This window comes from Pituophis catenifer, unplaced genomic scaffold (assembly GCF_029215685.1).
Source record: "Pituophis catenifer annectens isolate HBS135680 unplaced genomic scaffold, rPitCat1.0.hap2 SCAF_3, whole genome shotgun sequence".
NCBI lineage: Eukaryota > Metazoa > Chordata > Lepidosauria > Squamata > Colubridae > Pituophis > Pituophis catenifer.
In genome coordinates, this window is record NW_027256883.1 from 133927254 (window position 1) to 133950616 (window position 23363).

At 36.9% G+C, this 23363-nt stretch overlaps 1 protein-coding gene across 3 annotated transcripts in view; it reads left to right on the plus strand.

The window, feature by feature from the left end:
• Positions 1–23363, plus strand: part of TGFBR3 (transforming growth factor beta receptor 3) — a 163160-nt gene that overhangs the window by 63152 nt on the left and 76645 nt on the right. For all 3 annotated transcript variants that reach the window (XM_070939399.1, XM_070939400.1, XM_070939401.1), the window contains exon 3: positions 8194–8375. In XM_070939399.1, the coding sequence (XP_070795500.1) occupies positions 8194–8375 (182 nt within the window). The remainder of the gene's footprint in view (positions 1–8193; positions 8376–23363) is intronic.

The following is a 23363-nucleotide window of genomic DNA, read 5'->3' on the forward strand; positions in this document are numbered from 1 at the left end:
ATCAGAAGAATCTTTCACTCTATAGTTCTGTTTAAAATGGTTTACTGCCTAATAATGAGGACTTCTTGATGTGTAGCTTACTTCCCTGTTAAGAAAAGTTTCCTTTTAGCATTTTCACATAAATTATACTCCATCTCAGCTCATATTATAGTACCACAAAATTGCTTCTTTGGTCAAGGGGAAGATTGCCAGAAATTTCTTTCAACTAACAAAGTTTGGGCCATTTTTATAACAGGCCATATATTTCTCTCTCAATGGCTCACAGGGATGCCTCTCTTTGAATCTTTCTGGTGAAATAAAACAGAGAAAAGGTTTCTATGGAAAATAATGTTCATGGCTACCTAATATTTGCAAGAAGTAAATCTCCCTGTGACAGGTTGCGGATGAATTCTAGGCAGCTAGAATGTTTTGAGGAGCTGAAAGTTGGGTGCCTGCCTAATTCACGCTCCTCCCTCTTTTTATCAAAGAAATATCAACTTTCCATATTAAGCTTTCCTTCGTTTCAAAACCTTTATCTTAATGAAAGAACTTAGAATACATGAAATCATTAACAGTGTAAATCATCAGTCCAGTGTAAATCATCAGTCCTGTCTTCACATGGGCAAGCTTCCTCTCTCAATTAGGATATGAGCTGGGAAGACTGAAATGGCAGTCAAAGACATCCAGGAAGCCAATAGGCAAGAAAATCTGATTGATCCCAATTGTATTTGATCTTGAGGATAAACTCACCCTGCTGATCTTCTGTACAGGACTATCTCCAACCTTTTCAAAACCTTTGTTCTTCTTAATCAATCATTATTTCTCACCTTATCTGTGCTTATTTTTCTTCAGATGCTTCTGTTCATGCAAATATTTTGAAAGTAATAATTCCTGATGGTGAAACTCTTGCAGCTATAAAAGTCACTTTTTCTGGTCTGAGTTCCATGATGTGTTTAATGTATTTAATGAAACAAACAAGAAAACAAGAAAAAAAAACCCAATGCCATTAATTTTATTAGATTGTTTTTCTTGTCATGAAGAAAAACATGTTACATTTCAACAGAAAAGTACTACTAAAAGTACTTGAAATAAGGGTATGGTTTGAATTTGACACTTTTTATAGATAGCGCCATGTGGTCTAATAACTAGAGAACTCTGGAGTTAGTTTCCCCTGAGTAGGGTTGAAGAGAGATTTGCAGACAGTGTTTATTTCTTACTTTTAGTTTTATTCTGGGGGGCACAATGGCTCAATAATTAAAGATGCTGAGCTTGTCAGCTGGAGAGCTGACAGCCCAGGTTTGAAATCCGAGTGCTATGTAACAGTGTGAACTCCCGTTACTTGCCCCAGCTGCTGCCAACCTAGAGCATGCAAATGCAAGTAGATAAATAGGTCCTACTTTGGTGGGAAGGTAACAGTTCCATGTGCCTTGGTGAATAATCGTGCTGGCCACATGACACAGAAGTGTCTTTGGACAATGCTGGTTCCCTCAGCTAAGAAACGAAGATAAGTACCTCCCGTAGATTCGACAGAGGAAACCTTTGCCTTTAGTTTTAGTCCCTTTTAATATGTTTGTGTGTATGTATATGATGTGTGTGTGGGTATCACAACTAAAAAAAAATCAACCACTGCAAGAAATGTTCAAAAACAGTGTTATAAATAGCCGCTTAATCATAAAAGAATTGCATGAATTGTATCACTCAATCTAACAGATAACATTTATAAATATTTGGCTTTGGATGGGCTAGAGATATGGCAGACCACATTCTGGGGATAGGGTTGGCACACAGTATGGCACACATTAGAGTACTAGTTATATGGGAAGTCAAGGTGCTGAAACTATATTCAATAAATTCTAGATGTGGTGTTTTGTTTAGGATCACACAGCTTTGGAGAGGAAATAAATTTGAGTTGTTTCCGGAAAATAATAAAATGATTTTTCCCGCCAGTTTGGTGGTTTGTTTGTTTTAACAGCAGCTATTGTGGAAAGCCTTTTAATTCTCTATGTTTATATTATATCATAATTCCAGCATCCACAGGTGGCTGCTGATGTTTTGGGACATCAAGGCCCAGAATTCCAAGTGAAAAGCTGGAAAATTTTAAGAGATGTAATCCCAATTTGTCTAGAAAGTGGCCAATTTATAACCAAGGGATGAAGAAGGAAATAATGAGACTGGTTTTTTTTCCTAGATCTATTTTGCATTCTGCTTTTATACTTTTTAATGTTCTTTTAATTATTATATAATAGTTTTAGGTAATGATTGTTTTATTTATTTTACTCCTTTATTGGATTTCTTTAAACCATCCAGAGTCACTTTCCGCGAGATGGTCGGTCATGTTAATTTGATTAAATAAATAAATATTCCATTTGTTGAATATAATGTATTCTATATTCAACACTATTCAACAACAGTGCAGCTAATTGATTTGGAATATATATTGGAATTAAAAATGGAGATATGGAAAAGGAAAATCTAATGGTTAACCAACATCCCCACCCAATTAGAACCTTCAATTGAGTTGTTTAATTGTTAAAGGCGGATTCTTTCTTTTGATACACACTGGTGTCCCTGTGTCTTCCTCCAGCTTCATTAGGCTTGAAGATGATTGATGAATTGCTTACATTAATTAACATATAAAAGTGGGGAAGAACAAGATGCTTATTTCATTAATTCTCATTTCATTGACTTTTACTTCCCTTGAACTGAAGTTGCTGGGATGATTGTTGTTGTTTCTAACACTAGAGCTGAGCGTTTCCAGCATTTTTGAGGACAGCCAGAGAAAGTCCTCTCACCACATTGAAATGGATGGGTAAATATCAAGGGAAGTGGAAATTTCAGTTCTTTGACCCACAAATGGCACATTTTGTTAAGCAAGGAAATAAGAAAAACAATTACGTGTAATCAACATCAAGGGGGGGGTTTTATGAATGGTGAATTGGTTTGTATATGTAGAAGCAGATGTCAGTGGCTATGCATGGTTTATGGGGAAAGAAAGACCAGAATGTGGTCTTAGATTTAAATATTGGCCTGCTCTGCATAGCAGTTGGTACAGGGTTTGGCAACAGACAAGGAAGCTGCTATAGCAAGAGTTTGTTTTGATTCTGAATTCAGTTAGTTGGGGAAGATGAGTCATAGACCATAGTCCTAGGTGGTCAGCCTGCAATTATATAGCATTGGCTTTCACAAAGATAAACCTGTAAGAACAATTAGGGCGTTCAGGCAGCTGTACTGGACCAATCCACCAAATAATTGATGTACCAAACTCATGGTCTAGATTTCAGAAGTAGAAAACCTGCATCCGACTAGATGTGGTAAAACTTCCATTTTTAACATTGTGGACAATCTGGGCTGTTGTGGGTCAATTTCCTATGTGTTGCTCAACAACTGCTGGGAAGGCCACTGTTTTTCTTTCCCTGGCACAGACTCACACAAACATTTATAGATAACCAAGGCTATGGCAATTCCAGAGGGATAAGTAAAAAAAAAAAAAAGTATAACAAAAATAACTTAAGTAGAAAGTGAAAAACAAAGTATAGTTTAGTATAATTCCTACTCCTGCAGTTAGAGCCATTCATGAGTAGCATAGCTTAGTAATGACTCACCTGTGGCATCTGCCTATGAAGTGTGAACCCCATCTGAAGTGGGACAGTGATTTTCAGCTGAGATGCAGTAACAAGGGAAAAGTCTTTAATCCGTCACCCGCTCCCCTCCCCATTTCATAACTGTGTTACTTTTCTACTTGCTAAATTTTAAAATTAAAAATGAACTTAATTGATATTGATAATTGATGTCTAAGATCCTGGGTAAAAATGGGGCGGGATAATGGTACCTTGGTGCTTGTTGTTAATTGGTTCCAGGAAGCACAATGGATTCTAAAATGTTGAGGTGCGATAGGTGCCAAAAATGATGAATATCAAACAAATTTTTCCTATGAGGAATAATGTAAAGAAATTTAATGCGTTCCCAAACCAAAGACAATGTACACTTTTTAAGGCAATATTGTAAAAAGATAGGGTTGTATATCATTACATGAGAAATAAACCTAAAAATTAATAAACACTTAGATTAAATAAAATAAAAACTTTATACATGTTTTGTTGAGAAAAAAAGGCAAAAATACACAAAGACTGCCAGGAGATGTGCCCAGGGCAGCAGCTACCACATAGACTTAGACTTAGAATAACTTTACTGTCACTTTGTACACTTATCGGCATACATTAAAATGAAATTTCATTGCATACAGCTCTCAGTATACTCTCCATAAACATGACAAAATAAACAAATACGAAATTATGCATATACCCACATATATTATATGACACAGAGAACCAACACAGTCTAGTTCGGATGTATACATGTACATGGGGAGAAAAAATGAATCCTGCGAGTTTACCAGATGTGACTAAGGTTTCCTGTGTTGTTTTGGCTGGAAAGGATAGCGAGTCACGAGGCAACCAACACCGATAACTTCTAACGTGTGCATTGAGTACTAAACAAATGACAAGTACCAGGACAAAATTTTCTTGTCAAAATGCGTTGAGTTCCAAATTTGATGAGTTTCAAAGCAGTTGAGTACTGAGGTACCACTGTACAACCAATCAGGTTGGCTTCTCTTTCAAAATTATTTCCCTTCCTTCAGCTCTTATAGTTTAAAATACGCTTGTGCAACATTTTTTTTGCCTAATCCACACTTCCCCCCAAATACCAGAAGTATATCTGGTGTAAGAAAGACATTAATAATGGATTACTGTTGATTTGGACGAAAATTAGGCATGCTTTGTTTTGAGTTTATATATAGACAGAAGAAATTTCCTCTAAATTAATTAATTAAGAAAGTAGATTTCCCTCCACTTACTTATTTCTCTGTTAACCTTCAGATAAAATGATCATGATAGAATACAATAATCAAAGAATAACGAAGGTTTAGGTGTATTTTTTTTAAAAAAATAAAGGATGCCAGCAAATAAAATGAAGATAGATTTGTAGTGTCTTATAGAAAACATTAAATTCATAACCATGGAATTATATGGGGAAAAAAAATTAAGTACAGCCAAAAGTATTTGTTTAGTGCTGCGATGACAAAAATTGACATCAGGCAGATTTCTCAGGAAGAAGGTCACAGAAGACGCATTGCCAGACAAATAAAACGCCATCTTCAGAAAGCAGAGAACTAGGAAATAGGCCTCGCTGATGTCACAGTAAAATGTGAGCACAGTGTGTCTCTGAGTTCTGCCAATTTAATTTCTTACGCGCTCAAAAGAGCACATAAAGTCCTGTTTTTACTGAGGGCAAGTAATATAGTTGCTCCCTCTTCCAGATAGTTCATCTTCTTCACCCTCCTGGAACTTAATTGGAAGATTTACCAACTAAATCATAGTTTTCCATTCCCAAGAGAGTACTCTGCTGGTGGGCTTATGGTAGGGGACGCAAAATAATAATAATAATAATAAAACAATGATTACAAATACATGAAAATCATGTCCCATTAAGGCTGACTTCTTTGTGTAGTGATTAGAAAATTAACTCTGAGTAGTCTTCAGTATGATTGTGCTGTAAGTAGTGGAATTTTCAAGAAGGAAAAGAGGTCAGTGTAACCAGGAGACCAATAATCAAACAAGAGACTAGCCAAATGCTTTTTAAAACAGAAAAAAATACATAATAATCTAGACTTGGCAAGAGAATGAATGACAGCCATTCATATCTATGGGAGAAAGTTTTTTTTAAAGTGGATTTTTTTGGACTATATCGGGGAAGAGTATCTTTCCCTCGGCCTTACGACCCCAGTTGCTTGAGAAAACTTGCCCTTCCAACATCTTCGTCATTTGCAACATCTTAACATTCTCCCTTTGAGCTTACTGGGAATCTTCCCCTGTTTATTTAATAACACCCTGAGCCATTTGTTATTAAGATGGAGTGTGGCAAGCAGAATGGACTCCAAAAATGACCTTTGTTCTAAGGACTCAGAGTTTTTGCCCTAGGGACTGCAGCAAAGCCCCAGGGTCCTTATCCATAGCTATTGGGCATAAAGTGCCTATTTTAATTTTGTTCCATTCAGATGCATGTTGGACAAGCCACAATTGAGTCCAGATGCTTGTAATTCAAGCCACTATGGTGGAGAAATGAAGGAATGTGCCTTTGAGGTGTGGGATAAACCCTACCTATGGAGACTTAAGTTTTTCTAAAATCATTTTTATTTCTTGGTTGTGCTAAGCGTGGCAACATTTGAGGAAAAAAAAATCTGTCTTCAATGAAAGGATAATCACATACCAAGCTGAGTAAGGCAGTTTGTAACTAATTTATTGTAGCAAGAGGGAGTCTTTGCTCAGTGGTGGAGCATAGGATTTGTAGTAAAAGCTCATTCCCGTCATCTCCATATAAGTCTTGGAGAAACTGGTTCATTTTCGTATTTCTTGATGTGTGAGATTTTGAAAAGGCCATTTCTGAGAATAGCGCCCATGGCAATGTACAAAAACACAAGAAAGAATAAACATGCCTTCAAAGTATGTGGTTGCATTAAAGAATGCAGCAATAATTAACCTCTGTAAATTCCTTAACCATAGAAAACTATAGAAAAACCAGCTGTTCTCCAAACAATGGACAAAGAAATTAACTCTTAAAACTAAGTGACTTTGTTCTCGTGCCTTGCAGATGGTTCGGAAAGCTGACGAACGTCAAAGCACAACTTCCTATTAGAAGCAGTAAATGGAATAGGGTCTCTGTAGATAATACTGTAGTCTCCAGTACTTGGGATATAAGTAGATTTTTCTGAAGAGAGAAAAGTCCAAAGTACCACTTAAGATTAATAAGGTTCAGCTACACTGAATGAATTCCAAATTGGAGTTAGAATGTGTGAAAGGAATAGCTAAAACCATGGCATTTCTTCAATGAGTTTTGCAATGCAGCGTGAGTTTCTATATAAGTTGGACAAGCCAGGGCCATTCTCTGTAAACATTTGCTTAGTTTTAGCTTCCTGCAGATGTATTTAATGTGTAAAACTCTTTTGTGCCCTTCAGCTCTCCTGCTGTATTTCCATCTGCTATGATAATGCCTTAAAAAAAGTGCAAGACTATGCTGGAGGGGATTATATGGAAGGACACATACTATTTCTTGGGCTAAAGAGTGTAGTTATTAGCTAAGATAATTGCTTTTAGATCCAGCAAGCGGGTATTCAGTCATGGTCAATCCTATCAGTGTTCAGCCAACTCACATTACTAATAGTTGCATTTCAGGTGAATGCAACGTCAAAAAAAGTGCAGCGAACATATAGTAAGGACACTTGTTTTTCCCCAATTTGCAGATTCGATAAATGCATCTTTACCGTATTCTCCTTAAACATCTTCGTTTTGCCTGTCTATCCTAAGCGCAGCATGTTTTCAGATATTACTTTATTATGTTAGTATGGTTTGTTTTGGCTAGTGCACCATGGCCATTTATTTAACAACGAACATTGGCTATGGTCATTCAAACCCTTGTCACCTTGTACCGGGCTACAAAGGATTGCTCTTGAAGACTATCCAGGATCTACAACTGATGCATAATGCAATATCTACTAAGTGTTATTGCCATGTAACACTGAGACTGTAGGAACTGCATTGGTTGCTGGTTTGTTTCCAGGAACAATCGAGTGACTAATTAGCTACTTTGGAAGAACACATTGTAGAAGGCTATAGTTATAAGAATTTGGACACAGTCCAAAGTAACTCGAGTCTAAGTCTATAATCCTATATAAATTCCAACTATACACTCTTCATCAGTTTAGGGTTGAAGTATAATTCCACAGATTTTCACTTTGATGTTTACTTCTTGCAGAAAAATTAAGCTAGATGAATACCATAATTTTACTTCCAAGAAGGCACTTTGGGTTACATCCTAATCCTAAACTGGTTTATTAGAAGCTTCGTTTCATTGGTTTCAATAGATCATATTCTCGATATAAAATAGGTAGGATTACATCATTAGGCAGAAATCAGGGCACTGAAGCCTTCAATAAATTTCAGTGAATAAGAAGTATGCATAGCATTTCCTTTTATACCCATCTTAATCCCTTCCATTCCATTTGTAATTGGTATGCTATCAACTTGGTACTTTATATAATTTGTGTGATAGCAGAAGGTTATACCAAGCAGCTGGTGAGATAGCTTAGACTTTGCTCTAATTCAGGTTTTGCTACAGCCTTTCATCTCAAATTAATCTTCCTTCCCATTTATTCTACAGGTCCTGTGCCTAGAAGTGGCTGTCTATTGTCTCAGGTCAACAGTTCACATCCAGTCCAAGCCTTGCTAGAAAGTTTTACTGTCTTATCCGGCTGTGCAAGCAAAGGAACTGCTGGATTACCACAAGAAGTTCACATCCTCAATGTTAGGAATTCAGAAGATTCTGGCCACCATGAAAGAGAGGTATGGAGGAAATCATTCTGTGTCTTGGCCTTAAATATCACTATCTTCCCAAATCTGTTGCCTTCTAACTGTCTTGGACTTCAACTCTCATAATCCACCACAGCATATTATTGGTTTGGTTCATAATTCTGAGTTATAAGGTGGAACCCAACTTTAGTGGACTAGATTGATAAGGCTGCTTTACTTTGGAGAAGGGAGGCTTCAAACAACTTTGCCTAAAAAGACAACACAACTGTTATTCATTTCATTTTTCATTTTATTAAATTTGTATACCGCCCTACTCCCGAAGGACTCAGGGCGGTGAACAGCCATAAAATAAAACATATAAATACAAAATTTAAAAATATAGTGTTATATTGTTATAAAGTAGAAGCCTGATGGTGCAGTGGTTAAAGTGCAGAACTGCAGCCTAACTCTGCCAACAATCTAGAGTTTGATCCTGACAGGATTCAAGGTTGACTCATCCTTCCAAGGATGGTAAAATGAGGACCCAGATTGTTGAGAGCAATATGCAAATAATGCTTACATTGTAAATTGCTCAGAGAGTGCTGTAAAGCACTTCCCTTTTTAAAAAATGACGTGGCAGTCTCTATTTGGGGTAGAATTGGTGGGAAGACAGGGTCACAGGGACTGGATGGAGCTGAGCATTTACTGGCTGGATGCCCCTCCTAACACCTACACGGAGTTCGCAGCAGATATGTGTGTGTGTGTGTGTGTGTGTGTGTGTGTGTGTGTGTGCGCACGCACACTAGGAGAGAAACATCTGCTACCTAGGATTGAACTCTCAACCTATGGAGTGGTATATTAATCTAAATACTGTTGCTATTGCTATTATTATATGACTGAGGAAATAGCAAGGTACAGTAGAACCTCTGGTCACGACTATAATTCTTTCCATAACTTTGTTCGCAACCTGATTTGGTCATGACCCGAGCCTAATTTTGGAAATTTGGTGCTTACAAAAAAAATGGTGTGGAAGGGGAAATTGGCCATGAAAAAAAAAAGTGAATTTTTTGGTTGGACCCCAATTTGGTCATGGTCAGAAGCATTCGTGACCAGAGGTTCTACTGTATAAAGATTTAATTTTAGAGATGCTGGCATTATCGTATAGATAATAACTGGAATGCCGGGAAGAAGGAAGGAGAGAGTAATTCTTCAGAATTATGACTAGCAGCCATGTCAGTCAATGAACTGTGCAATAGGTCCACTGCTTCCAAGCCAATTTGCTTTCCAGGAAATCTGTTTAGAATTGAATTTTTGGTATGAAACATTTGGGCTGCCTAATCCACACACAGAAGTAATAGATGTTGCTTGCAGGACTGCATTCTCACAGAAACATTTGTCACCACAGATCTTTAGCATGGGCTGAGATACAGACCAAATCTGTGGGAATTATAGTGATTTTGCATTGTAGAAAACCAAGCCTTTCCTCATCTTGCTGATCTCCTGGAATGTTGCAAAGTTGGAATTTAACCTATGTAGAGGTTACTGTGTCATGGAAACGTGACCTAGTTCCTCTCTTAAGTATTTTGAATTTTAAAGCAAATCTAAGTCTGTATAGTAAGTACTCTTGTTTTCCACTACTGTGGCTCAGGTCTGTTATCTGATCTGAGGCAGCTACTATGTTTCAGAATCATTATCTAAGATAGGTCTCCGAAAGCTTCCCAAGTAATCCATCCTTCCTGTCTTTCTGACAATGTTTTATGGCACATTCCATGCCTTCAGTTTTTCCTTTGCTTCCTGCTTCTTTATAAAAGCCAGGTTCCTGTACCTTTCCCAATGGCCCCTGAGAAAATGAGCAGGAAGTTAGGAAAAGACTTCATGACAACAGGGGAAATTGTAAGTGTATAAACAACAACTTTAGGCCAGCTTTTCCCTTATGTTCCAGAAGCCTGGAAACAAAGCAGAGCAAAGGTTATCATTAACCTTTTTATTTATTTTTTTGGTTTTGTTTCTACACAAAAAGAGCCTATGTTTTGCAGTCCCTTTCAACTTATACCGAGAACAGTCTTAACTTTGTCCCTCGTGACATTTCCTGCACTGGACGATGCATCCGGCAAAGGCCAAGATTTATAGGTTGACTGTACAATGCTTCCAGCATCTTGGAGAATAAATAGCACTTTTAATTTTCTTTTTGATTTGTACTCTGGCTAACATGGAAAAGTAAGGCAAGCCAGTTTACCACGTCCTTATCAAAAATATTAAAGGTTTTTTATTAGATTCCACATTGAAGGGTCCATATTGCAGGTTCCATTAGTTTTTGTTTGGTTCCTTATACTTAGCCCATTACAGTTTCTGCTAAATTTTCATTATTATATATTATATGCTGAGGGAAGGCACAATTGTTTTCTTCCAGCAAATTCTTTAAAGTCTTCATTCTTCTGCCATCCTAATTCTCATAGATATATAACATGTAGTATCTATGCTTTCTGATAGTTTCTTAGCACTTAAAACTAGCCTCTCATATGTAATCACTACTTCTTCCAAGCACCCAGCCTTCTAATGAAGCAAATAAATATTTTTTTTAAATGTCTGCATTTTAAATTATTACCAAGAAGTGTTCATTCAGATATTCATTCAACATTAAAATGTTATGAAAAGGTGTTGAATCTCAGGCATTTCCAATGCATCAGAAACATGTTGCCAGACTATTGAGAAGCAGGTTGTGCTTCTGTTAAACATTGCCTATTTTCCTTTATTTTGCAATTGTGCTTTGAAAAACAATATTGCAATTTAGTTTATTTAAGATATATAAGTACAACACATACACATATCTACCTAGGGAGAAAATAAAATCTCCCTGAGTTCATTCATTCCCAGATAAGTGAATCCATAACTGCAAACTAAAAATACCACAGGTGGAATCATGTATTTCTGTAGTATATTTGACATAGGAGGAGGAACATGCGTTGGATATGTTTGCCATTTGGAGTTATTGGTAAAAAATAATAAAGACAGGATACATGCATGCATACATACATACATACATACATACATACATACATACATATATACATTCCTAAATACATACCCATTTCTTAATTTTATTGTGCAACTCAGTTGCATAAGTGACTGCTTCTCATCTTTTTAAAATATTACCTAGCTCCTTCAATCTTTGAATCAGTCAAGTACTACAAATTCTAATTGTGGCTAATTTTTTTAATAGCTCGTCAGAGTTCACAGAGTTTAGAACCAAGGTTTTAAAAATTATTCTTCATATTTCCCCCTCTGTTACATCCTTTAAATCTTCCTTAATTTCCACAGACAGTGCAATTTAGTGCAAACACATAGAACTTCATTACAGTTGGGGAAGGGATTAAAAATGTAATGGACAGAAGTATAGAAAACTATGTTATATTGTATACGCCATTTGTATTTCTGCTCATATGGCTCCCATCATTTTCAGACTTCCCTGAAAGAGTGAGGATATCATACTACATGCATCCTCAGAATGTAAAAAGACAATAATCAATATGTCTCTGGTCATTCTGAGACCAAATCTGATTTTTTCAAGGGCATTTGTAACATCTAACAATCTGCCACCTGCGTGATTAAATAGTCCTTATAGATCACGGGTGTCAAAGTCGCGGCATCATGTTGCTGTCATGTGATGTTTCGCGATGTTTCCCCTTTGCGGAAGGGTGGGTGTGGCCTGCATGTGATGCATCTGGCCCGCAGCCGCCAGTTTGACACCCCTGTTACAGATGAACAGAGGAGACTGACTAAAATACTGTCAAGTCACTATCAGATTTGTCTGTTGCTGTGCTGTGGTAATATTGCAGGCAATAAAATGGCGGCAACCACTGTCAAGTCACTATCAGATTTGTCTGTTGCTGTGCTGTGGTAATATTGCAGGCAATAAAATGGCGGCAACCACATGCTGATTGGAGCAGATCACTAGCTAGTCTTCTGACCTTGTAACACTTCCCCAGCATGGCCAGTTTGATTATTTGGAGAAAAGTGATAGCTTCATCAGCATCAACACTTTGGGGGCCTGTATGGTAGCTGACACCTATGTAGGATCCAAATTGTACTGGTTATGTAGAACAGCAACAAAAACAGTTTACTCAGGAAGGCCCTCAAAACTAGACTTGGAGCCTGCTTATTCGACAGCACACAAATCAGCTAAAAGAAATAATGAGTTGAAAACAACAGCCATTGAAAAGACAACTTATGCCAGAATATGACATTCTTCTTGTTGAATAAATAAGGTTTTCTTTTAGGACAGAAGCTGGCAATGGTGCACTGAGAAACAAGGCAGATGATTTGAGTGGCGTCTGTTTATAATAGCTAAAAGCATGGCAGACTGCAAAAGAGACTGCCTCTCCTGTCTCACGATTTGAAAGATTTTCACTTGAAGGCATAAAAATTCCCAGGGAGATAAACATGTTGGAGCTTTTGATATCTGTGATAATGTTTATCTGGAGAAAATTCAATTTTTTAAGATTAAATTTTGCAGCTATCTATCTATTTGAGACATTTGTGAAATGCTATAATTGGTATGAGAAGTGAGCAAGACAAACTTTGCAGAGGATTTGTCAAACTGATGGCACTTGATAAAGTGTTCCCAAATTATGAACCCGTGTTTATCAAATGGTTGCTTCCTGTGGAACAACATTATGACAGAAGTTTATTTCTTCTTCTTATCCTCTACTTGGACACATTTTCTGCTTTGGTTTCTCAAATAGAGCTTGAGTCCAAAACTGTCTCTAAGGAATTCAAGGATAGTACACCAAGACTGGTAATTTCTTAAGACAATTCAGTAAGTTATTGGCGATGAAAGCAAAAGATATATATCTCTCTCTCCCTTCCTCCTTCTTCTTCTCCTTCTCCTTCTCCCTCCCTCCTTCCCTTTCTCTCTCCCTCTCTTTCTCCTCTTCTTTCTCTCTAATTTCTACACTTTCCATCTCACCTAAGTGACTCTGCACAGTTTACAAACAACATCATATCATAATATAAAAATGTTATTTAAAGCACAATTAAAAACAGTTTTAAAAGAGGGTTAAACTTACTACCGTGTTTCCCCGAAAATAAGACCTTGTCTTATATTTTTTTGAACCCTGAAATAAGCGCTTGGCCTTATTGCCATGCACTCAAAAGCCCGATTGGGCTTATTATCAGGGGATGTCTCATTTTGGGGGAAAACAGGATAGTTAAAAGTAAAAATCAAAGTTAAAAAGTTAACAGGTAAGATATTCCAGACACACTTTCTCCTGGTGTTGGTTGTTGGTTGTTTTCCTCCCTTTGTGTCAATTTGTTGTTCATTATTTGGAATTCAGCTTGGCCTGTATACAAACCTAAGGCATTTTGAAGCCATTCAGGTTGCATTTCCTTAGGACTTTGGTGTCCTAAAATGCATTCCCAATGCAGTTTTGATGCTTGAAGCTAATAAGTATTAGGATTCCAATCTCAGGATTTAGAGTTTCATTTGACCCTACAGATATGATGCTTCTGCTGTTTTCAGACAACAACCAATCTCATGAGCACTGTATAATATATCTGTATAAAAGAATTGTGCAATCTTGGCCCATTTGCTGAATACTTAGATCAATTAAACCTGGAGAAAGCCAAATCAGTAGTAAAAGAGAATCGGGGACATTGATCATCAAAATGACATCACCAGGGTCCCTGAATTGTATCTCCAGATGTTAGATAACCGCAAGCAACCTACAGCGTAGTATCAGTGCAATTGATACAAAAGTTAGATACAATCTAACCCTGTGGTAATATAGATGGCCTTTTCCAGAGCTCACTTTGATGTCCTCCCATCAACTCTATTGACTGGAAGCAGAGTTGGCTTTCACCACAGCTGTTCAGAGGGTTGAGACTAAGGAGTTCAAGCAGTTTAATAAATAGATCTGTCTTGCTTTTGCTGTTTTGCTTCAGCTATGTGGGAGCAATTGTTGAGACATATTTATAAATAGGTGCATATACACTTGAATTCACAGAAAACCATGGTTTGTTTTATGAAAGCGTTCAACATGCTTCAAACATGTGGATAGCTTAAATTGACTGCCTACTCTATATCAGTAGGGAGAGAATAGTACAAATACATATATTGCCATGACAAATGTTACTGTAACACATTCAGAATGTGTTCTGTTTCAACTCATCTTCTAATACTTTCAGTACAGACATCCTTTGTTGTTGTTAGTTGTGAAGTCGTGTCCGACCCATTGCAACCTCATGGACAACTTTCCTCCAGGCCTTCCTGTCCTCTACCATCCATCCCCCGGAGTCCATTTAAGCTCACACCGACTGCTTCAGGGAGGCCATATAACCACCTCATTCTCTGCCATCCCCTTCTTCTTTTGCCCTCAATCGTTCCCAGCATTAGGCTCTTCTCCAGTAGTTCTAAATTCAATTTTTTTTTGAGTTTTGTGACTCATATACTTCTTTTTATATTGGCTTCTGTTTCCAACATAATTTTTCACTCTAAATCTGATATTTCCTGTATTTCTTCTGAGGCACACTTTTTAACTGATCAATCTCTCTCAAATTGCTGGAGAAATAGTAATTTGTACATTGAGTTATTCTTTAATTTTACAGCCATGTGGCTATTGTTTCCTGTTTTAAAACACTATTCCATATTTAATCCAAAAGCATGCCCTTGTTAAATGGCCTGTCATGAGGAATTAGTTAAACTAACTCTTAAAATACTTTGCATTTGAGAAAGAAAAGACTGGTGTCCTCTACAGCTTAAACTGGGAGTAAATCACATGAAGCTTTAGATAAACTTCCAAGCAGCTAAGCATTTGCTCAGATTGCAAATATCTTTTAATTTATTTTTAGGAATGGTGATATTTATTTATTTGGCTTAATATTTCTCCAGACTTCCAAGGTGTCTCAGCAGTAATGTACAATAATGCAACTTGAAATTTAAATTTAAAATTAAAACAATCAAGTGAAACAAGTTGAATTCATAACTAAAATTAACAGAGCTAGTAATTAACTAGCTTTAATGAGTTGTTAGCATTTGTACAGAAAAGATGAGTTTTCTTTGGAAGACCCCAAGAATTAGTACCCTCTCTTCTGCAGAGAATGCGTTCCAAATTGCCGGAGCAACAGAGAAGTTTGTACCCCCTGCCAAATTTATGATAGGTGAAGCTCCCTTAATTGATTTCACAAAGGCTTTCTCTCCAATAGAATGATGTGTGCCGTTTCTTTCTTTCTTTCTTTTTCTTTTTAACTTTGATGGATTGTTTGAGTCATGCCTGGACAAGCAAAGCATGCTTATGCAATTGCTCTTGGATTTCCAGCAGCACTTAAAAATGCTTAGACATAAATGAAATAAGGGTTTTCATTTCTAAAAGTGGTGAGGTGAACTTTGTAGCTTTGCTCACAGATCTTACGTTGAAGATATAGCGATGCAAGGATATCCAGGTAGTCCTCGACTTATGACCACAATTGAGCTCCAAATTTATGTTGCTAAGCAAGACATTTATTACATGAGTTTTGCCCCATTTCTTGCCCCGGTTGTTAAGTGAATCACTGCAGTGGTTAAGCTAGTAAGTGAATTTGGCTTTCCCATTGACTTTGTCAGAAAGTTGCAAAAGGTGTCCCAGGTCACTGCAACAGTCATAAATACGAGCCAGTTGCCAAGTTGTCAGAATTTTGATCATGTGACCATGGGGATGCTGCAATGGTCATAAGTGTGAAAAACAGTCATAAATCACTTTTTCCAGTGCCGTTCTAATTTTGAACAGTGACTAAATAAACTGTTGTAAGTCATGAACTACCCTTATATTTCAGAAGTGCAATTGTGCTTCCCATGCACATTTATTGCTTTATGTGTTTGGATTAGTATTCTCTATTTTCTGTTGTTAATGGATTAATCAAGACAAGGTTATTGGAAGGTCAGGTTTGTTACTGAAAAATTAGCAAAAACAAAATGGCTGGAGAACATGGGTTAGTTTTTAGACAACAGATTCTTGGGCTACATGGGATAATTGGCATCGTTTTTTTATGAGACTTTTAACATTCTCCTGTTGAATAAGAAATAGGCAATTTTTTCCTCCCGTGGATGGTGCAAATTGCAACCTTGTTCAGTGAACTGAGAGATGTGGATTGTTTTGAGTTTTATGCAATCATTCGGTAAAGCCAAAGTTTTTACAGGTGATTGCATTTTACTTTAAACACATAAATCGACATGGCGTTCCCATGTAACACCTCTCCTGCGCGAGCTGCACTGGCTCCCGGTGGTCTTCCGGGTGCGCTTCAAGGTTTTGGTTACCACCTTTAAAGCGCTCCATGGCTTAGGACCTGGGTACTTGTGGGACCGCCTACTACCACCAATAGCCTCCCACCGGCCGGTACGCTCCCATAGAGAGGGGCTCCTCTGGGTGCCGTCGGCCAAACAATGTCGACTGGCGGCCCCCAGGGGGAGAGCCTTCTCTGTGGGGGCACCTACTATCTGGAACGAGCTCCCCCCAGAGGACCCCGGATCTTCGCACCTTCCGCCGCGCTTTAAAGACCTTATTATTTCACCAGGCGGGCCTGGCCTAATTTTCTCCCTCTTTCATAAAAGATTTTCAATTTTTAAATATCTTTTAGTATTTTATACATTCAATTTTAAAATTGGTTTTAAACAGTTCGGGGTTTTAAATTTGTCTGAGCCAAAATTATTTAATTTGATTTTATTCTACTTTTAAATTTTGTATGGATGTGTTTTATTGTCTGGCTGTGCACCGCCCTGAGTCCTTCGGGAGTAGGGCGGTATAGAAATCGAATAAAATAAATAAAATAAATAAAAATAAAATCCATATCTGTTTTGCAGATGCAGAAGGGCTTTGGTAGCTTTAATTTAAATTACTAGTTTTATACATTTGATATCTTCACTCTCTTAATGTTGCAGTTGCTAACAACAGCGAATCAAAGCTGCAATCCTATTCCCAATTGCTGAACTATTCTGGTAGAAGTTAGTGAGTCTACCTATATGCTTTGGATCAAACATGGACTGTACTGAAAAGGTAGTGACCAATAACCAAAAAGCTGTTAAATTCACCTATTCCCACCAATCCTGTTGTTTTTACTTTGGGGTTGTATCCTAGTGGTAATTGCTGAATGGAAGAGGGGGAAAAAAGAGGAAAGGGATATTGTGAATTAGTGGCTCTATGCTTTCCTTAAATCCTCAGCTGAGGTTGCAAGTTATAAGGTCTTATGGAAAGACTAGAGCTGTCCAGCAGATGGTGATCCTTCTTCTTTCCTTGTGTTTTATTATTTAATCCCAAAAGAAAGTTGCTGGCATGCTAATAAAGCTTTCAGGATGACCTGGGAAACTCACTGTCCTGTCCAGCCACAACTGTGTACAGCTGGAACTATGGTCAGAAAAATGCAGACAGCAACAGCTTGTGACTGGCTAAAGTATTCTCACCCACAAATACTCATGATAGTATACAAATGTGTGTGCATACACTGACAATTACAACATTGCAACTACACTCATTTAGCACTTTTCCAGAAACCCAGAAATAGGGGTAAGGTTCTAAAATCACGAATGGCCATCTTGAATGCAAAGACACTTATGTTTTTGAAAAGCAAGGCAACACTCCCTCAATGTTGAATGAGAACCAAAGGAATAAGTAGGAAGAGATGTAGACTAGAACAATCACATATATTTATCCCCGGGTCTAGTGGCCTGAAGTACTCCTACCCGGTGAGCAGCAACAAGGTGAGACAGGCATTTGGGGACACAGCAGACAATACTGCTTCTTCCCATTGTTAAAAGAATTTAATAGAAAGTGCCTAACTTAGATGCTGATTTTAGTTATTTTATTTTTAAAATATAGCATTCATTATACGATATGATACATCATACTGTGTATATATGTAGTGTGTTTCGTATATAAACAGACATACTGCGATACATATATAATAATCAGAACATGTTCACATTTCTGTGCATACTAATAAGATCGATTCAAGAAGCAAAGCTATCCCATTATAAATGCTATCTGCCTCCCTCCCTCCCTTCCTCCCCACTTCTGCCTTTTCCGCATAGGCATCAAAATCTCAATCTGTCCCCTATATTCTCAATCCTGCCTTGCTGATACAATTAAAAATAAAAAACGTCTAAAGCAAAGAAACCCAGAAGTTGACTCAATTATTCCTAATGTATCAGTTGTGTGCCATTTTACAATATATAGGTCTTAATATAGATTTGGTCTAGGGTTTATGTGGTTTTTTTAACTGTTTATTTCTGAGTGCTGATCAAATGAATAGGTCCGAGGAAGAGAAATATGTTGTGCAAATCATTTGTTAGAATTCAGTGCAAATGGAAAGTTTTTTGTAGCAAATGGATAAAGATACTGGCAATGTTTTATAGTGTTTGCAACTACTGCCAGTAGCAGAGCTACATTTATGACAGTTCCTTGGGTGTTTTGCTTCTGGAGAGTCCTAAAACTTTAATTTACAGAACATGTTTGAAAAAAGAAGTCTTTCTTTACAGCTAACTCAAGATGGGATCACTGAGAAAGGTAATACCCTGTTTAGAACAATAGCATTTAAATTGTTTTCCTGCGAACGAAGGCCCTGCATTAGCTGAAATTATTCAGTATTGGCTGGGGAATTCCTTGACTTGAAGTTCAGACATCTTAAATATGCCAAGGTTGAAAAACAATACCATAGGATATAATAACACAATCTTGAAAGCCTGATAGAGATGGCCTTTGCTCTCTCTTATATCAAAGAGAATCAAGGTGGGGTTATCATAAGTTTCACCCCGTCTTTTTTCCCAAGCCCAGTGGATGTTTACTTAGCTATTTTGGCATACCTTCAAGGTTAGCTCTACAATCCTGTAGGCTGAGACTTCTTTAATAAGAATTATCTTATTAATACATTTAGATCAGTGGTGGGTTACACTTACCTTTGCTACTGGTTCACTCGTGCATGCACCACTTCTGCACATGCACAGAGTGTATTTGATGACGTCTGGGCGGGTGGGCGGAACTTCCCACCGCTGCTGCTAGTGGTTCGCCTGAACTGGGGCGAACTGGTATCAACCCACCACTGATTTAGATACACCATCCTTTCTTTGGATGTACACTCTTCTTTCACTCTTTTTTATTCTTACAACATTTTTATGAATCAGGTGAGCCAGAGAAATAGTTAATGGCTTCAAGTCACCTATCGAACTACACCTTCTCCTTGATTAGTGTTCCAAAGGCCTGGTCATTAAGCAAAATGGTCTCTAAGAGAAGACATGGCTGAGGGAGAGACACACACACACTGCGGAGATCATTGGTTGTTGCCATCTCATTCAGATAAGATCTCTTGTACAGTGTCCTATGCCTGACCAATCCCCCCCTTACCCTGCCCCCCCAATAGTGCAGAGAGATTGCTTAAAGAAGCTATGTCTTCCTGAGCTGCTTTTCTTTGCAGCACTTTGGTTCCTAAAAGTGCTATTTTTTAAACTGTTACTAGCTGAGCAAGGTAACAAACTCAGCGCTGTGATCTTAATTAGTTGAAAAGAACCCTCTAGGTTGCTCAGCTGTTGCCTGAAACTGATTAGAACTTAATCAGTTTCCCATTGAAGGATTTGTCAGATACATGAAATTTGCCTGAAAAATTTATCAGAAAATGATTTTTTATTAGTGTTTTTGTGAATGCTCACCAACCAAGAGAGTTGCTAACTGAGAAATGGCTTTGCTGTCTTTACCTGAAATTTATACTTTAGCCATATATACAAAATCATGCACCTATGAAATTTGCTCAGTGGGGAGACAGTAATTCATTTTGATTATAAGATTTGACATAAGATGAAGTTATACTCTTTTGGGGGTTTTTTATACTTACTTCAAAATGGTCTAGTTCACCTGATTATGTTCAAATAACAACATAGTACTGTGTTTCCCCGAAAATAAGACCCTGTCTTATATTTTTTTGAACCCTGAAATAAGCACTTGGCCTTATTGCCATGTGCTCAAAAGCCCAATTGGGCTTATTATCAGGGGATGTCTTATTTTGGGGGAAACAGGGTACTAAAAGGATTTGCGAAACAAGGAGAAGTACTTAGAGACACGAGTGAAAAAGAAATCCTTGTAGCATATAATATCTGGGCATTTTTTATAAATTGTTAGTGAAGTATGACTTAGAAACCAAACAAGTCAAAGATTATATGATTAAATGGATGCTAAATTTGGATGTAGTAATAGATATGCAACAATGAGGCTTTCAGTGGAAGAAAGTATAATTTACTCCAAATTGTACAGATAATTGTGTAAGATTGCTATATTACTCAGTCCTGATTGCAAAATGGACAGTCCATTCTCTAAAAAATGTGAAAAAGTACTGAGCAGATTGGGTCATTCTTTCTTATTTTGTGGCAATTGGATAAAGCTCAACTATTCTGGAAAATTATTCCTACCCAAATGAGACACATCTTAGTTGAATTTTATTTCAACTATTTTCTAAATTATGGTAAACTTTATTAAACCTATTTTCTAAAAATATGTTAAGTTTGTACATGCAAAGTACTGCAATGATATTGTATGCCTTTTCCTGGAAAAGTTCTTTGATCTCTTCATTGGAAGAATGATTTAACCAAGTTGTGGGAATGAATTTTGATTTTTAGAATGACTTCATATTTTAAAAGTTAATCTGACAGTGATACCATCAAAAACACATTACAACAACATGAATTAACAATAATTGAAGCTGCCAGAAGAGCAAGAGCCATAACTTTGTGTCTCTCTTGACACACGAAGTGATAAAAAGAGGAGGAAGAAGAAGAGGAAGGAGAAGAGGAAGAGAAGGAATCTGTCAGAATTTAATTCAAACTGGAAAACATTTTTAAATCACAATTAAATATATAGACCTGTACTATATGCAAATTTTGAATTTCTTTATGCATAGAGTATATATTTCAATTTTATGAAAATTTAAAATCAAAACACTCTACCATATCTGTAAGGTTGGAATTTGTCTCATTTGGTGATACATTTTACGTTGGTCATGGGTCCTCATGTTCATTCTTTGATTAGAGCTTAATGGTGATTTCTAGTCTTTTTCTTTCTTTTTGGTGCAGCTGGTGCTCCTAATGTGCTGAAAGTACAGTATGTCCAAAAATCTGCTGTATACTTAAAATGCATTTGGTTTCCATAGTAGATTTCATGGGTTTATCAACAACAGAACACTGATGAAACACTTACTTGAAGATGGAAAGTTTGAAATCATCAGTGAGAGATATGATTCAAGATGTTTAATCACCAGATAATTCAATCCTAAATTTAATTGATTTAATAGAGACTCATTTTAATTCATCATGGTATGTTTGAATTGGTGACAGTTGTTTTTCAGACTATTTTGGTTCTGATTTGTTGTTGCTTCTAAGGAACATAACAGCAGCAACAGAAAAAACAACAACTTAACTTTGAAGTGTGATGTACTGTTTGGTTTCATCCTCAAGCTATCTTGTAACTATTCCACTAGAAGAAGTACATATTTTTAGATCTGGGGAATAGACCAAAAATAAACCAATTTTATAACAGCTCTCCCAACTTTCCATAGGCAAAATGTTGAAGACCTTGAAATGGCACCTCTACCTATTCCCTTACTATGCATTTTCAGTTTGTTATTCCGCAACTTATATGTCCAATCAACACTTGCCAAATGTGGACTTCTTCCTTAGGTCACATCTATTAAGAGTTAGGTGTGTGCATTATAACTTTCATATATGGAGGAATACATTTATTGTTATATAGTATATTCTTTTCTATACCGCTATACCTTCTATCCCTCTTCAAGACATAATATGATTAGCAGGTTGGATTTTTCAGTTCTCTGAATAGGCTGATGGGGTTTGAATGTGCTGGGATAATGGAGAGAGAGATAAATTATGTTCCTAAAATAGTTTCATTTTGCTGGGGGTGGGGGTGGGGATTGAATGACAGGATTCGGTGTCTAAAGAAATAATAAGCAAGGAATGGAATTTAGAGAACAGACCACAGATAATTCTATGACATACAGTAATCCTGGGAGATTCATACTGTTCTTGTTTAGGCCCCAAAATGTACAGAAATCAGTAACTTGATCCCAGAACCAATTTTAAGATTTATGTGTGTATTATTAATAAATCATTAGCATTCTGGATGTAAATAATTGAACAAAAATTATTTATGATACATTGTATTTATGACGCATAGCTTTCTTCCAGGTAATTTGGAAGTCTATCCTGGTGTACTGAAGTACAGTTTTCATGAGTTGACCATTTTGGGTTGAGATTATTAGAATTAATTGTGTTATAACAAATCTGCAAAGCAACAAATTAAGCAGGCTACTTTAAAGATGCAATGGACTAGTTTTTATCCAGTCAGTGAATTAGGCTCATATAAGAGTTCCCTCAAAACATAATGTTTGAATTTTGTGATTTGAAGATAGAAACTTCTCAGGCGTACAACTCATTTTTTCCTCTCCCATGCTTTTCTGAACAGCTGTCTCAATATGGGCATTGTAATTTGATATATTTTACCCTGCATTATCAGCATGATTTTGTAATGGCTGTTTTGAAAAAAAAATCTATGCTGTGAATTATTCCGGAGTCCTTCACACTAGCAAGGTGTTTCACCATTTCAAAACCTTAGATATTTATTTTTATAATGACATTGTGTGTGGGAGTATATATTGTGTGGGATTTCGGGTCCTAAAGTTATATAAAGCCAATAGGGTTTGTTGGTTGTTTTCTTAATCATTTTCCAGTATTTGTGCCCTAGTCTGTTCTTTGTAATATAAATTACTCTGCCAGAATAATAGGCATGAGCCCTCAGTCTGTTTTTGTAATTTGGTTGCTGTGGTAATATTCAGTCTTCCACAACCCTGGCATCTCCAGGGAGACCAAAATTGTTGCCGTCTTTACCAACTTGATATTGTCCATGTTTGTAGAACATTTCCGAAAGCAGTGCCTAATTGTATAAATTTGCACTGAAATATATAGATAATGCCCATGTTTAAGGTACAAATAAAACCAGTGTTATTTCTAGGGGAAAAAAAAGA